This window comes from Triticum urartu, chromosome 2, assembly GCF_003073215.2.
Source record: "Triticum urartu cultivar G1812 chromosome 2, Tu2.1, whole genome shotgun sequence".
Lineage (NCBI taxonomy): Eukaryota > Viridiplantae > Streptophyta > Magnoliopsida > Poales > Poaceae > Triticum > Triticum urartu.
The window spans coordinates 60,692,772-60,707,116 of NC_053023.1; the positions used below are offsets into that span (position 1 = coordinate 60,692,772).

The window sequence follows — 14,345 nt, forward strand, 5'->3', positions numbered from 1 at the left end:
CCCGAAGATGGAGATCAAAAAGGAGCAAAATGATATTGGCCATATCATGTCACTATTTGATTGCATCTGATGTTTATCATGTTTTACATCTTATTTGCTTAGAACGACGGTAGCATAAATAAGATGATCCCTCACAATAATTTCAAGAAAGTGTTCCCCCTAACTGTGCACCGTTGCTAAGGTCTGTTGTTCCGAAGCACCACGTGATGATCAGGTGTGATAGGTTCTAAAGTTCGCATACAATGGGTGTAAGCCAGATTTACACACGCAAAACACTTAGGTTGACTTGACGAGCCTAGCATGTACAGACATGGCCTTGGAACACGGAAGACCGAAAGGTCGAACATGAGTCGTGTAGAAGATACGATCAACATGAAGATGTTCACCGATGATGACTAGTCCGTCTCACGTGATGATCGGACATGGCCTAGTTGAATCGGATCATGTATCACTTAGATGACTAGAGGGATGTCTATTTGAGTGGGAGTTCATTAAATAATTTGATTAGATGAACTTAATTATCATGAACTTAGTCTAAAATCTTTACAATATGTCTTGTAGATCAAATGGCCCACGCTAATGTTGTCCTCAACTTCAACGCGTTCCTAGAGAAAACCAAGCTGAAAGACGATGGTAGCAACTATACGGACTGGGTCCGGAACTTGAGGATCATCCTCATAGATGCCAAGAAAGCATATGTCCTTGAAGCACCGCTAGGTGAAGCACCACCCCCAGCAAACCAAGACGTTATGAACGCTTGGCAGTCCCGTGCTGATGATTACTCCCTGGTTCAGTGCGGCATGCTTTACAGCTTAGAACCGGGGCTCCAGAAGCGTTTTGAGCAACACGGAGCATATGAGATGTTCCAAGAGCTGAAAATGGTTTTCCAAGCTCATGCCCGGGTCAAGAGATATGAAGTCTCCGACAAGTTCTACAGTTGTAAGATGGAGGAGAATAGTTCCGTCAGCGAGCACATACTCAAAATGTCTGGGTTGCACAACCGCTTGTCTCAGCTGGGAGTTAATCTCCCGGATGATGCGGTCGTTGACAGAATCCTTCAGTCGCTCCCACCTAGCTACAAGAGCTTTGTGATGAACTTCAATATGCAGGGGATGGAAAAGACCATTCCTGAGGTATATTCAATGCTGAAATCAGCGGAGGTGGAAATCAAAAAGGAACATCAAGTGTTGATGGTGAATAAAACCACTAAGTTCAAGAAGGGCAAGGGTAAAAAGAACTTCAAGAAGGACGACAAGGGGGTTTCCGCGCCCGATAAGCAAGCTGTCGGGAAGAAGCCAAAGAATGGACCCAAGCCCGAGACTGAGTGTTTTTTATTGCAAGGGAAGTGGTCACTGGAAGCGGAACTGCCCCAAGTACTTAGAGGACAAGAAGGCCGGCAACACCAAAGGTATGTGTGATATACATGTTATTGATGTGTACCTTACCAGTACTCGTAGTAGCTCCTGGGTATTTGATACCGGTGCGGTTGCTCATATTTGTAACTCAAAACAGGAGTTGCGGAATAAGCGGAGACTGGCGAAGGACGAGGTGACGATGCGCGTCGGGAATGGTTCCAAGGTCGATGTGATCGCCGTCGGCACGCTACCTCTACATTTACCTACGGGATTAGTTTTAAACCTCAATGATTGTTATTTAGTGCCAGCTTTGAGCATGAACATTGTATCAGGATCTCGTTTAATACGAGATGGCTACTCATTTAAATCCGAGAATAATGGTTGTTCTATTTATATGAGAGATATGTTTTATGGTCATGCCCCGCTGGTCAATGGTTTATTCTTATTTAATCTCGAACGTGATGTTACACATATTCATAGTGTGAATACCAAAAGATGTAAGGTTGATAATGATAGTCCCACATACTTGTGGCACTGCCGCCTTGGTCACATTGGTGTCAAACGCATGAAGAAACTCCATGCAGATGGACTTTTGGAGTCTCTTGATTATGAATCATTTGACACTGCGAACCATGCCTCATGGGCAAAATGACCAAGACTCCGTTCTCCGGAACAATGGAGCGAGCAACCAACTTATTGGAAATCATACATACTGATGTGTGCGGTCCAATGAGTGTTGAGGCTCGCGGTGGCTATCGTTATGTTCTCACCCTCACTGATGACTTGAGTAGATATGGGTATGTCTACTTAATGAAACACAAGTCTGAGACCTTTGAAAAGTTCAAGGAATTTCAGAGTGAGGTTGAGAATCAACGTGACAGAAAAATCAAGTTCTTACGATTAGATCGTGGGGGAGAATATTTGAGTTACGAATTTGGCACGCACTTAAGGAAATGTGGAATAGTTTCACAACTCAGGCTGCCTGGAACACCTCAGCGTAATGGTGTGTCCAAATGTCGTAATCGCACTCTATTGGATATGGTGCGATCTATGATGTCTCTTACCGATCTACCGCTGTCATTTTGGGGCTATGCTTTAGAGACTGCCACATTCACTTTAAATAGGGCTCCATCGAAATCCGTTGAGACGACACCGTATGAATTATGGTTTGGGAAGAAACCTAAGCTGTCGTTTCTAAAAGTTTGGGGATGCGATGCTTACATGAAGAAACTTCAACCTGAAAAGCTCGAGCCCAAATCGGAAAAATGTGTCTTCATAGGATACCCTAAAGAAACTATTGGGTATACCTTCTACCTCAGATCCGAAGGCAAGATCTTTGTTGCCAAGAATGGATCCTTTCTAGAGAAAGAATTTCTCTCGAAAGAAGTAAGTGGGAGGAAAGTAGAACTTGATGAAGTATTGCCTCTTGAACCGGAGAGTGGCGCACCGACTAGAGAGGAAGTTAGTGATGATGATCATGAAACTTCAGATCAAGTTGCTACTGAACTTCGTAGGTCCACAAGTACACGTTGTTGGACAATGGTGAACCTTCGAACTATGAAGAAGCGATGGCGGGCCCAGATTCCGACAAATGGCTGGAAGCCATGAAATCCGAGATAGGATCCATGTATGAAAACGAAGTATGGACTTTGACTGACTTGCCCCATGATCGGCGAGCCATAGAAAATAAATGGATCTTTAAGAAGAAGACAGACGCGGATGGTAATGTGACCATCTATAAGGCTCGGCTTGTCGCTAAGGGTTATCGACAAGTTCAAGGGGTTGACTACGATGAGACTTTCTCACCCGTAGCGAAGCTGAAGTCCGTCCAAATCATGTTAGCAATTGCCGCATTCTATGATTATGAGATATGACAAATGGACGTCAAAACGGCATTCCTTAATGGTTCCTTAAGGAAGAATTGTATATGATGCAGCCGGAAGGTTTTGTCGATCCTAAGAATGCTGACAAGGTGTGCAAGCTCCAACGCTCAATCTATGGGCTGGTGCAAGCATCTCGGAGTTGGAACATTCAATTTGATGAGATGATCAAAGCGTTTGGGTTTACGCAGACTTATGGAGAAGCCTGTGTTTACAAGAAAGTGAGTGGGAGCTCTGTAGCATTTCTCATATTATATGTGGATGACATACTATTAATGGGAAATGATATAGAATTCTTGGAAATCATAAAGGCCTACTTGAACAAGTGTTTTTCAATGAAGGATCTTGGAGAAGCTGCTTATATATTAGGCATCAAGATCTATAGAGATAGATCGAGACGCCTCATTGGTCTTTCACAGAGTACGTACCTTGACAAGATATTGAAGAAGTTCAATATGGATCAGTCCAAGAAGGGGTTCTTGCCTGTATTGCAAGGTACGAGATTGAGCACGGCTCAATGCCCGACCACGACAGAAGATAGAGAAAAGATGAGTGTCGTCCCCTATGCCTCGGCCATAGGGTCTATTATGTATGCCATGCTGTGTACCAGACCTGATGTAAACCTTGCCGTAAGTTTGGTAGGAAGGTACCAAAGTAATCCCGGCATGGAACACTGGACAGCGGTCAAGAATATCCTGAAGTACCTGAAAAGGACTAAGGATATGTTTCTCGTTTATGGAGGTGACGAAGAGCTCGTCGTAAAGGGTTACGTCGATGCTAGCTTCGACACAGATCTGGATGACTCCAAGTCACAAACCGGATACGTGTATATTTTGAATGGTGGGGCAGTCAGCTGGTGCAGTTGCAAGCAAAGCGTCATGGCGGGATCTACATGTGAAGCGGAGTACATGGCAGCCTCGGAGGCAGCACAAGAAGCAATCTGGGTGAAGGAGTTCATTACCGACCTAGGAGTTATTCCCAATGCGTCGGGCCCGATGACTCTCTTCTGTGACAACACTGGAGCTATTGCCCTTGCCAAGGAGCCCAGGTTTCACAGGAAGACCAGGCATATCAAGCGTCGCTTCAACTCCATTCGTGAAAATGTTCAAAATGGAGACATATATATTTGTAAAGTGCATACGGACCTGAATGTCGCAGATCCGTTGACTAAACCTCTTCCTCGAGCAAAACATGATCAACACCAGAACTCTAAGGGTGTTCAATTCATCACAATGTAACTAGATTATTGACTCTAGTGCAAGTGGGAGACTGTTGGAAATATGCTCTAGAGGCAATAATAAAATGGTTATTATTATATTTCCTTGTTCATGATAATTGTCTATTGTTCATGCTATAATTATGTTATTCAGAAATCGTAATACATGTGTGAATACATAGACCACAACATGTCCCTAGTGAGCCTCTAGTTGACTAGCTCATTGATCAATAGATGGTTACGGTTTCCTGACCATGGACATTGGATGTCATTGATAACGGGATCACATCATTAGGAGAATGATGTGATGGACAAGACCTAATCCTAAGCATAGCACAAGATCGTGTAGTTCGTGTGCTAGAGCTTTTCTAAGTGTCAAGTATCATTTCCTTAGACCATGAGATTGTGCAACTCCCGGATACCGTAGGAGTGCTTTGGGTGTACCAAATGTCACAACGTAACTGGGTGGCTATAAAGGTACACTATAGGTATCTCCGAAAGTGTCTATTTGGTTGGCATGAATCGAGACTGGGATTTGTCACTCCGTATGATGGAGAGGTATCTCTGGGCCCACTCGGTAATGCATCATCATAATGAGCTCAGTGTGACTAAGTAGTTGGTCACGGGATCATGCATTACGGAACGAGTAAAGTGACTTGCGGGTAACGAGATTGAACGAGGTATTGGGATACCGACGATCGAATCTCGGGCAAGTAACGTACCGATTGACAAAGGGAATTGAATACGGGATTGCTTGAATCCTCGACATCGTGGTTCATCCGATGAGATCATCGTGGAACATGTGGGAGCCAACATGGGTATCCAAATCCCGCTGTTGATTATTGGCCGGAGAGTTGTCTCGGTCATGTCTGCATGGTTCCCGAACCCGTAGGGTCTACACACTTAAGGTTCGATGACGCTAGGGTTATTAGGAAGACTTGTATGTGATTACCGAATGTTGTTCGGAGTCCCGGATGAGACCCCGGACGTCGCGAGGAGTTCCGGAATGGTCCGGAGGTGAAGATTTATATGTAGGAAGTTGTCATACGGTCACCGGAAAGGTTCGGGGGCATATCGATATTGTACCGAGGCCACCGGAGGGGTTCCGGGGGTCCACCGGGAGGGGCCACCTCTGTCGGAGGGCCTAATGGGCCGTAGAGGAAAGGGAACCAGCCCTACATGGGCTGGGCGCATCCCCCCGTTGGGCCCATGAGCCTAGGGTTGGGAGGAAACCCTAAGGGGGGCGCCCCCCTTGCTTGGGGGGCAAGCCCCCTCCCCTTGCCCCCCCCTCTAGATCTCATCTAGAGGGGGCCAGCCCCCTTCCTCCTTCCCCTATAAATAGAGGGGCATGGGGAGGGCTACACACCACATCCAAGGCGCAGCGCCTCCCCTTCCCAACACCTCTCCTCCTCCGCAAGAACTTGTCGAAGCCCTGCCGGAGTACTGCTGCTCCACCACCACCACACCGTCGTGCTGCTGTTGGAGCCCTCTTCCTCAACCTCTCCCTCTTCCTTGCTGGATCAAGGCGCGGAAGACGTCATCGCTCCGTACGTGTGTTGAACGCGGAGGTGTCGTCCGTTCGGCGCTAGGATCATCGGTGATTTGGATCACGACGAGTACGACTCCATCATCCCCGTTCTCTTGAATGCTTCCGCTCGCGATCTACAAGGGTATGTAGATGCACTCCTCTTCCCCTCGTTGCTAGATGACTCCATAGATTGGTCTTGGTGATGTGTAGAAAATTCTAAATTTCTACTACGATCCCCAACAGGCGGCCCATATCCTGAGAGATAACTCACATCCAGAACGAGACGCACCAAACTCCAGCTCCGAGGACTCCGCAAGCAGCAAAGGCAACACCATCATGAAGGGAACGGCGTCGTGATGCCGCCACCACGAGAACCGAAGCAAGGGTTTCCCGCGACACTCGAGGAGGGACATGATCAGGACAGGGTCGGGCCCATAGTTGTCCCAAACGTGCGACCCGCACAGGGCCCATAATTTTAGCGGGCCCCAAATTTTGTATGTAGGCCTAGTACGGGGCCACTGGGCTCTCCAAACCATACGAGGCCACTGGGCTCTCGAGCTGGGCGTGAGTGGAGGCCATCGAGCGCTCGTGCCTGGTGCTCGATCTAAACTGCTCGATCGATGGAAACAGGATCTTCCGTCAAAAAAAGAAAACGAGATCGCAGCCTACGCCCTACAGCAGTCGATCGAGAAGACGGAATCGGGAGCGTCTCCATCTGGAAACCGTCCATAACTGCAGTCTTGTCGGTGCCGGGCCGTAGGCGACCGAGCGATCACGCTACACCAAACCAAACTCTGCAGTCGCGTCGGGCGTCGGCGATCCGGGCGTCCAAGCGATCACGCAACACCAAACCAAACCCTGCAGGAAACAGATGTCCTTCGCCTCACCGATCGGATTCAGGCTGTTGCCATTGTTGCCTTCTTGTTCGTTTCCTTTCCCAAATTTTAGACTCGTCGGATCAATCTGTGACCGATTCCAGCCTCCAGGTGCTTTATGAATGGTAAAGTTTCTTTGTAGCTCGGTTCCTACTCCTAATTTCTAATTTCCCAATTAACTCTTGGTGCTTCGTGTCTTTGTTAGAGATCGATTCTTACCTCCTCGGTCAAAGATCACACTCACAGTGTAGCAGTTCAACTGGACAGGACCCGAAACTAGGTGAGTCAGATGGTTTGTCTAATTGCAAAACATTAACGCATGCACTTATTGGCAGATATGGTGTGGTTAGAAAAGAAGCACCGCTGGTGTCATTCGATAATCAGTCTGTTGATCCTTAGATTTGTTTAGTGAGATAGGGCCCCATTTTTTAGTTTCGCACAGGGCCCTGGGTTTTGCCCGCCCGGCCCTGGATCAGGACCATGATAGCGCTCCCAAGGAGAATATGTCATCCGCAGAAGTCGTCACTGCCAGCATCGGCAAGCCGAGTAAAGATTTCGTCCCGGCCAATGACCAGAATTCAAACCACCGGAGAGCAGGTCGCCGGGTGAGTCCACCGCTACTGGAAGGAGAGAAATGCTCATCAACGAGTTTGCTTATAAATTGAAAGGAGAGACGCACTCATCAACGAGTTTGCTTAAATTGAATAAAAATGTGAAAACTCTACTAAACGGGGTATTTCTTGTCACGAACGTGAAGCTTAGGTGTAAAAAAATGGAATTCATTCTAAAATGAAACCAAACCCCCAGGACATGTGTATACTTTCTCGTGCAAAATTTTCATTATTCAGAATTAATGAGATTATTCTGTAGTCTGCTGCACGTCGATCAGGCATCGGCAAGCGTATTGAGATGGAGACTTTGAAGTGTGGGGGTCGGAGGGTGTACGTGCCAAGGCGGATGGTGGAGTGGCACTGGGGAGAGCTGGTCGGACGGCTCCTGGCGTTAAAGTGGAGCGGCGCTGCACCTGGCGTTGGACTGCTCCCTCCTGTGGTAATTTGCGTCCCGCATCCCTTCTAACTGAACTGCTCAGTTAAAGTGGATTACCAAGACCTTGGTAGCAAGACTTCAGCGCAAGATGATGAAACAGGTTTGTTAAAACTAGCTAGACGCGTTGCCGTCAAGTTCCTGCACTGCATGCCATGGATCTCATGTTAGTTTTTTTTTTGGACAAAAAGAGCTCCCTCCGATATCATTTATCAGAAATCAAGTGTCTTGATTTTAGTTACCAGAGAGAGAAACAACAGTCAACCATACTAGAACATGACTTGCATGAAAGTAATCACAGTTTGCAAAATTTCATTACTGGAGGTGGGATCACCCAATGTTACAACTACAATGTATGCTAAAATGGAGCAACAAAACAAAAACTAGTTGCTACCCAGTCAAGAACTCTGCTCTGCACAGCTATCCAGCTAGAACTGTTCGAAATCAATCCGATCGGTGGTCATGTACCTGCCTGACCAGTGATTCAACAGAGTGCCTCTATCGTGCCCGGTGTCTGAGAAAACCAGCTGCCAGTAGCCGCTACCCGTGCCGCAGAGATGGCAGAACCGTGCACCGGAAATTGCCTTTCCCCTTGCGCTTGATGTGTCCACCTGTGAGCGATAAGTCACTGTAATGTTCAGTTTGTTACACATACCGTGATCGTGCGCAGTTCCATCAGAACTTACCTCTGCCGCTGTCGAGGATTATCGCCTCATCTAACTGAATTTAGGCCATCTGACGGCATCGTCTTCTCTTGAGATCATCGTCCTCGCCGCGACCCGCTTGGGCTCTTCGTTCCAAAACATTTCCATCTGTGGAGAAAGGACCTAGTTATATCTGATATATCCATTTGCGTTGTCTCAAAGTTCAGTCACTGGCCAGAAAGAAGGGCTAGGCATACATACCTCACCAATAACTACCGTATCGCCCTCCTTAACTCCAAGTTTGACAAGAGTTTTGTTGACACCGCATGCCTCCAAAACATGCTGGAATCTTTTCAAGGACTCCGTGTAACTGCATCAGGAGAAGGGGTTACTTGGGAATTTCGATCAATCGAAAAAATTATTCAAAAATTAAATGTAAATCTATCAATATGAGATACAACTGCCCAGCCAGACTTTGCACACTGCACTGTTTCTGAAGTGTAAAAATTTATTTGCATCGACAAACAGTTTAGAACAAGCTTGGAATAACAAAGGTGACAAAGACATGAGATAAATGCTTGCGGAGATTATTCTTAAACTAGCCTTTCCAGTCATAAATAAATTACAAAAAAAGGGTTAAAGATTTCAATTCACCAAAAGATATCTCAGGTTTACATTATCAAGAAAGAACCATCTTATTTGTATATTGCTGCTAACAGCCTTTTGTTCAAATATAGTATTATGGAAACAGATACAGAAATCTCCGCGCGGAAATGTACAGATGAGCTGATTAATCTATTCAAACTTCAGTGGGGAAATCCAAAACTGTGTTACAGCCACTGCATAATTTATTATGCTAAAGAGTAAAGAGAGATCAATGCGGATAACTAACAACCAATGTAGTCTGAAAAATAATAACTCTTGCAGATGAGCTTGCTAAGAATAACACTGAAAAATAAGGTACTTACTCCCAATTGGTCATCTGAACAAACCGTTCAATTCCGGCTCCAACAACAGTCCATGTATTTGCGCCCTTGTCATGAACAATCTCAAAATCATTCATGGCAGAACTCCTTTCCCGTTTTATTGCATCGGCCACATGATTCAGATTTTGAGTGTTATTCCATTCTGCACAAAACATACAGTATCAAGAAAAACATCTAAATTGGAAACCCAGACTACTGGCTACATCTGTAATCTGACAAACAGCAAATATAAGGTGTAAAGCACCTTCGACTTCTTTCACCCTTTGCCTCTCTTTCTGTAGAATCTTGTAGGCAGAATAAACAACATCTTGTGTTCCTTGCCTGTTTAATGCACTAATGCAGTAAGGCTCAAAACCTTGAGCCTGTAGCTTTTCCCTGAACGAATTCCATCTGTCAGATGCCTCTGGAAGATCCATCTTATTGTACACCACTATATAAGGTTTGTCAACCAAAGCTGGGCTAAATAACTCCAGTTCCAAACGGACAGCCTCGTACTCATATTCTGGTTGTTCTCCTGAACCATCAACTACATGCACCTAAGATCACAAACACAGAAGAAAAAAAAGTCAGCAAGCCATACATAGATTTCCAATCTCATAAAATTCGCGCATTAAAAAACCTTAAACATAAGAGATATTTTATATCAATAACGTAAGTGATATGCACTCAAATATAGTTCAGTAGTAAGGGAGGATGCAGGAAAAAGAACATACCAAGACTGAACATCTCTCACTGTGTCTTAAAAACTCATGGCCCAAACCATACCCACGATGAGCACCTTCCAGCAAGCCAGGAAGGTCTGCAACTACCATCGTAGCATCAAAATCTAATGAGACTACTCCAAGATTTGGTAGCAATGTGGTAAAGGGGTAGTTGGCTATAGTTGGCTTGGCAGCACTAATAGCACTCAAAAGAGTGCTCTTTCCAGCATTTGGAGCTCCTACAATTCCCACATCAGCAACCAACTTTAGCTCCAAATCAAGCCACCTACCAGCGATCCCAGAAAGGACATAATGTTAGCAAAAGCAGAGCTAGATTAGACCCATTACAAATAATCAAGCAATGAAACTAGGGGATTCTGATAAAAAGGTAGAACAGGAACATCAGGTTGTGACAGTACGTGATCTCAAGATTCAGGTTTTAATCATGATTAGAACTAAATCTTTCCTGGACAATTACTAAGGCTAAAGTTGTTCACTGCGATGACCTTCAATCCTCATTGTGGAGTTTGATTTCACTTTGATGACTTTATAGCACGCTAATATCCCTACAGAATTTGCATGGTAGAAGAAGCTTCTCTTTTTCCATCATGCATATATGCAAATACACAATATTTCAACTGTGGTGATATTACATAGCAGTGCACCCAAGCAGTCTCTGTCCAATTTCTGAGTGTTCCAAATAATATCATACTTAAGCCTGCGGTACAACATGAATGGCAGTTGATGGACATCAGGTTGTTTGTTCTTTTTAGTGTCTTGGCTAGAAGCTGTGGCTACAGCTCTGCTCATTATCAGCAAAGGGTAAGCAAATGAAACTGTGAGCAGTACTTATTCTGCTGCCCCAGACATTTTTTATCCATGGCCCGATCGCCGTTGGCGATTGAACTTGCAGATAGGATGAGTGCACCAGGAATTGAGGAATTCTGGACAGGACATTGACAATATCAAGTAATTATATATGTGGCTAATAATAATTGGCAACTGGTAAGGCTATTCCTAAAGGCAACTGAAACCACATTTTGACCAGAATTGGATTCATCATTGGTATGATTTCACTAATAACAATATTTTCTTCCTAATCTAAGATCCCTAATCCAATGTCCAGGTGCTAATCATTTGTCAGAGATTGCGTCGACAATTAAACAAACAATGAAGCTGAAGCATAAGACTAGCCACAGTGGGAGTAACTTCAGCAGTAACATCGAGTCCAACTCAGCAAACTTGCTTATATGGCAATGAGTTAATGAGGAGAGAGGGAGTTGTAGTAACTTAGCTAGTTACTGTAACATCACATGTCCCAATGCAATATGAGTCTATAACCTAATAAATGAATCATTGCATGTTACCACACTTAAGTTACTACCCACTATGAAGGTAGTAACATAGTCTAGGGAAACGTGTATGTTACTAGTGTATGTTACTCTCCATTGTGGCTAGTCTAAGGCTGGCCATAGTGGGAGTAATATAACCGGTAACATGCACTTGGGACTAGTAAACATGCTTATGTGGCACATAATTAAAGAGGAGAGAGAGGGTTAGAGTAACATAGGTAGATACCATATCATGTTAAATGCTATGCTACTTTGTGTCATGCATGGCAATAAATATGACCATCTATAATACTACTCTATGTTACTATGCACTATGGAGATAGTATCATACACTAGTATCATATGCATGATACTAGTATATGTTACTCCCCACTATGACCAGCCTAAATAATCTTTAATGAAGGGAGAGATAGCATACATTTCAGGGCCTTTCTCCCCCTTCTCTGCAATCCTGGGCACCTTGTTTGTCCCCGTCTTGAACGCGGCGTTGCCACGGCCGCCGCGGCCACCGGGGAGGAGCAGCGCTCGCTGCCCGGGCTTCATCAGCTCGAGGAGCTCTATGTCGCCGGCGGCCGACCGGACCACCGTTCCAGGCGGCACCTTCACCACGACGTCCTCGCCCTTGGCTCCGGCCATCTGCGACCCCTGGCCGTGCGCGCCACGGCCGGCGCGGTAGTGCAGCGACTTGCGGAACGGCAGCAGCGAGTTCATGTCCCCGTCCACCTCCACGTACACGTTGCCCCCGCGGCCGCCGTCGCCGCCCGACGGCCCGCCGTGCGGCACGTACTTCTCGCGCCGGAAGGCCACCACGCCGTTGCCGCCGTCGCCGGCCTTGGAGTATATCCTGGCCGTGTCGAAGCACCGCATCACGGCGGGCACCCCCTTCTCCTTCACCTCCCCCTCCGCTTCCTCCCCTTCGTCGTCGTCGTCGTCATCGTCGTGGGCGCTGCCCTCAAACACGCCGACCTCCTCCTCCTCCTCCTCCTCTTCCTCGTCGTCGTCTGGGTGGTACACCACAACCTCCGCGTCGTCGTCGTCCTCCCCGTCGTACTCCAGCTCGTCGAGCTTCGTGCTTGCAATCGCGTCGCCTGCTGGAGACCACTCGTTTGCCGCCGTGACGAATTCCTCGTCGTCTTCGTCGTCGCTGTCGACGCCGTAGTCCGGGTCGAACATGACGGCGCCATCGTCCTCGTCGAGCTCCTCGGGCGGAACAGCCCGAGCTTTCCTCCCCTTACTGCCCTCGAAGATGTCCAAGCGGGTGACGACGAACTCCTCCTCCTCCTCCCCCTCGTCCCCAGGGTGTTCGACCATTTGACGCGAGATGGCGCGACCATTATTCAGGCCCCTCCTGGCCGCGCGCGCATCGAATTGCCCGACTGCGGCCCGCTCGCCGCCACCCTTCGAGTCTCGCAGAGGCAGCCGGCGGACGGCGGTAGCCCCACGGCGGCCGAGGCCCACCTCTCCATCCTCATCCTCGTCGTCCTGCTCCACGCCCAACCGCTGGACAATCCCGCGCGGCAATGCGGGGGCTGCGCGCTCGGGGCTGCCCGGCGCGGTCGGGAACCGCTCGAGGGGGACCTCCGCGGACTCGGGGGCGGCGTCGCGGAGAGGGAGGCGGGTGAACGTGGTCGCGCTGCGGCCGATGACGTTCGCGGACGACAAGGCGGGGGGAAGCGGAGGGGACTTGACGGGCCTGGCGGAGCCGCGCTTGCCCCGGCCGCCCTTCGCGGTCCGGCGGGCGGCCTCGGCGGAGAAGAGGCGGAAGGGGAAGGCCGCGGCGGCGACGGCGGCCGGCGCCATTCTCTGCAGCCGCTCGAGCCGAGATTTTCCGTTGGTTTTTTTCTTGCTTCAGTGGAGCGGATAAGGAGTGAGTGAGGTTTTGTGTGCGGGTGACTTGTTTGGCCTGCTTGGTGATATGCGATCCGACCGTCGGTGCCGAGATCGTACGGCTGACCGCGGTGAAATAGTTGGCGTGGAAGTGGTCTACCCGTGTGTGGCCGTGCGAGGTGACAGAGTCGTAGGGATTTCTCACAGCACTCCAAAGTTTATGTTGATCCCACAAGGAATCCACACGAGCGTTATTGTTGGCGTTTCGTCGCACTTAGGGTGTCACTGGACTTAGGTGAGATTCCCACGCATATTGCTGGAGAACTACACAACCATAGAGAGAATTCCATACTCGAGAGACAGGGATTTGTAATGCTCATTTCATTCTTTGTTCCGTAGAACAAATTATATTGCACTAAAGTAATTAAAGCTACGAGAAAAGTAAATGGTGTTTCCCTATGATAAGATTGTTAGACGCACGAGGGTTCAGTTCATGACAAGTAGTTGAAATGCCTTTGGTCAAATAGTAGTGTGATATTACTCTTTGTCTTGGATGTTTGGTAAGAGGGTCACCCTTCGATAGCCGAACTCCCATGATCAGACTTGTTCAACATTATTGTCCCGCCTACCGTTAGCATCGTCAATGGTCTACTTAGCTATTAAGATCAATAAATCAGACCAACAGCTTAAGTGTTGTGGCTTTCCGTGCTCCTTATGTCATCTTCATGCCTCATACATACCAACACATATCACAAGAAGGTCACGGAAGTGCTAGACAATACGTGCTTAGTCACATAGATATTGTAGTTCAAGGATAAACAACCGCACAACCAATCTTCAATATAACCATGCAAATATCAAATGAGCATTAAACACAACCAATCCTTACCAAGCTCTACATCTTCCACACCCAAGGTGGGCTACTCGCACATGAGAA

At 47.3% G+C, this 14,345-nt stretch overlaps 1 protein-coding gene across 1 annotated transcript; it reads right to left on the minus strand.

Moving 5' to 3' along the window:
* Window positions 1-8,184: 8,184 nt before the first annotated feature.
* LOC125535746 (probable GTP-binding protein OBGC1, chloroplastic) lies at window positions 8,185-13,453 on the minus strand. Its single transcript, XM_048698821.1, has 7 exons — window positions 12,000-13,453; window positions 10,242-10,515; window positions 9,773-10,064; window positions 9,511-9,670; window positions 8,804-8,912; window positions 8,585-8,710; window positions 8,185-8,509 (listed from the first exon to the last, which is right to left on the minus strand). Exons 1-6 carry the CDS (start codon window positions 13,379-13,381, stop codon window positions 8,615-8,617), a joined length of 2,313 nt encoding a protein of 770 aa, XP_048554778.1. The 5' UTR covers window positions 13,382-13,453; the 3' UTR covers window positions 8,185-8,509; window positions 8,585-8,614.
* Window positions 13,454-14,345: the final 892 nt, after the last annotated feature.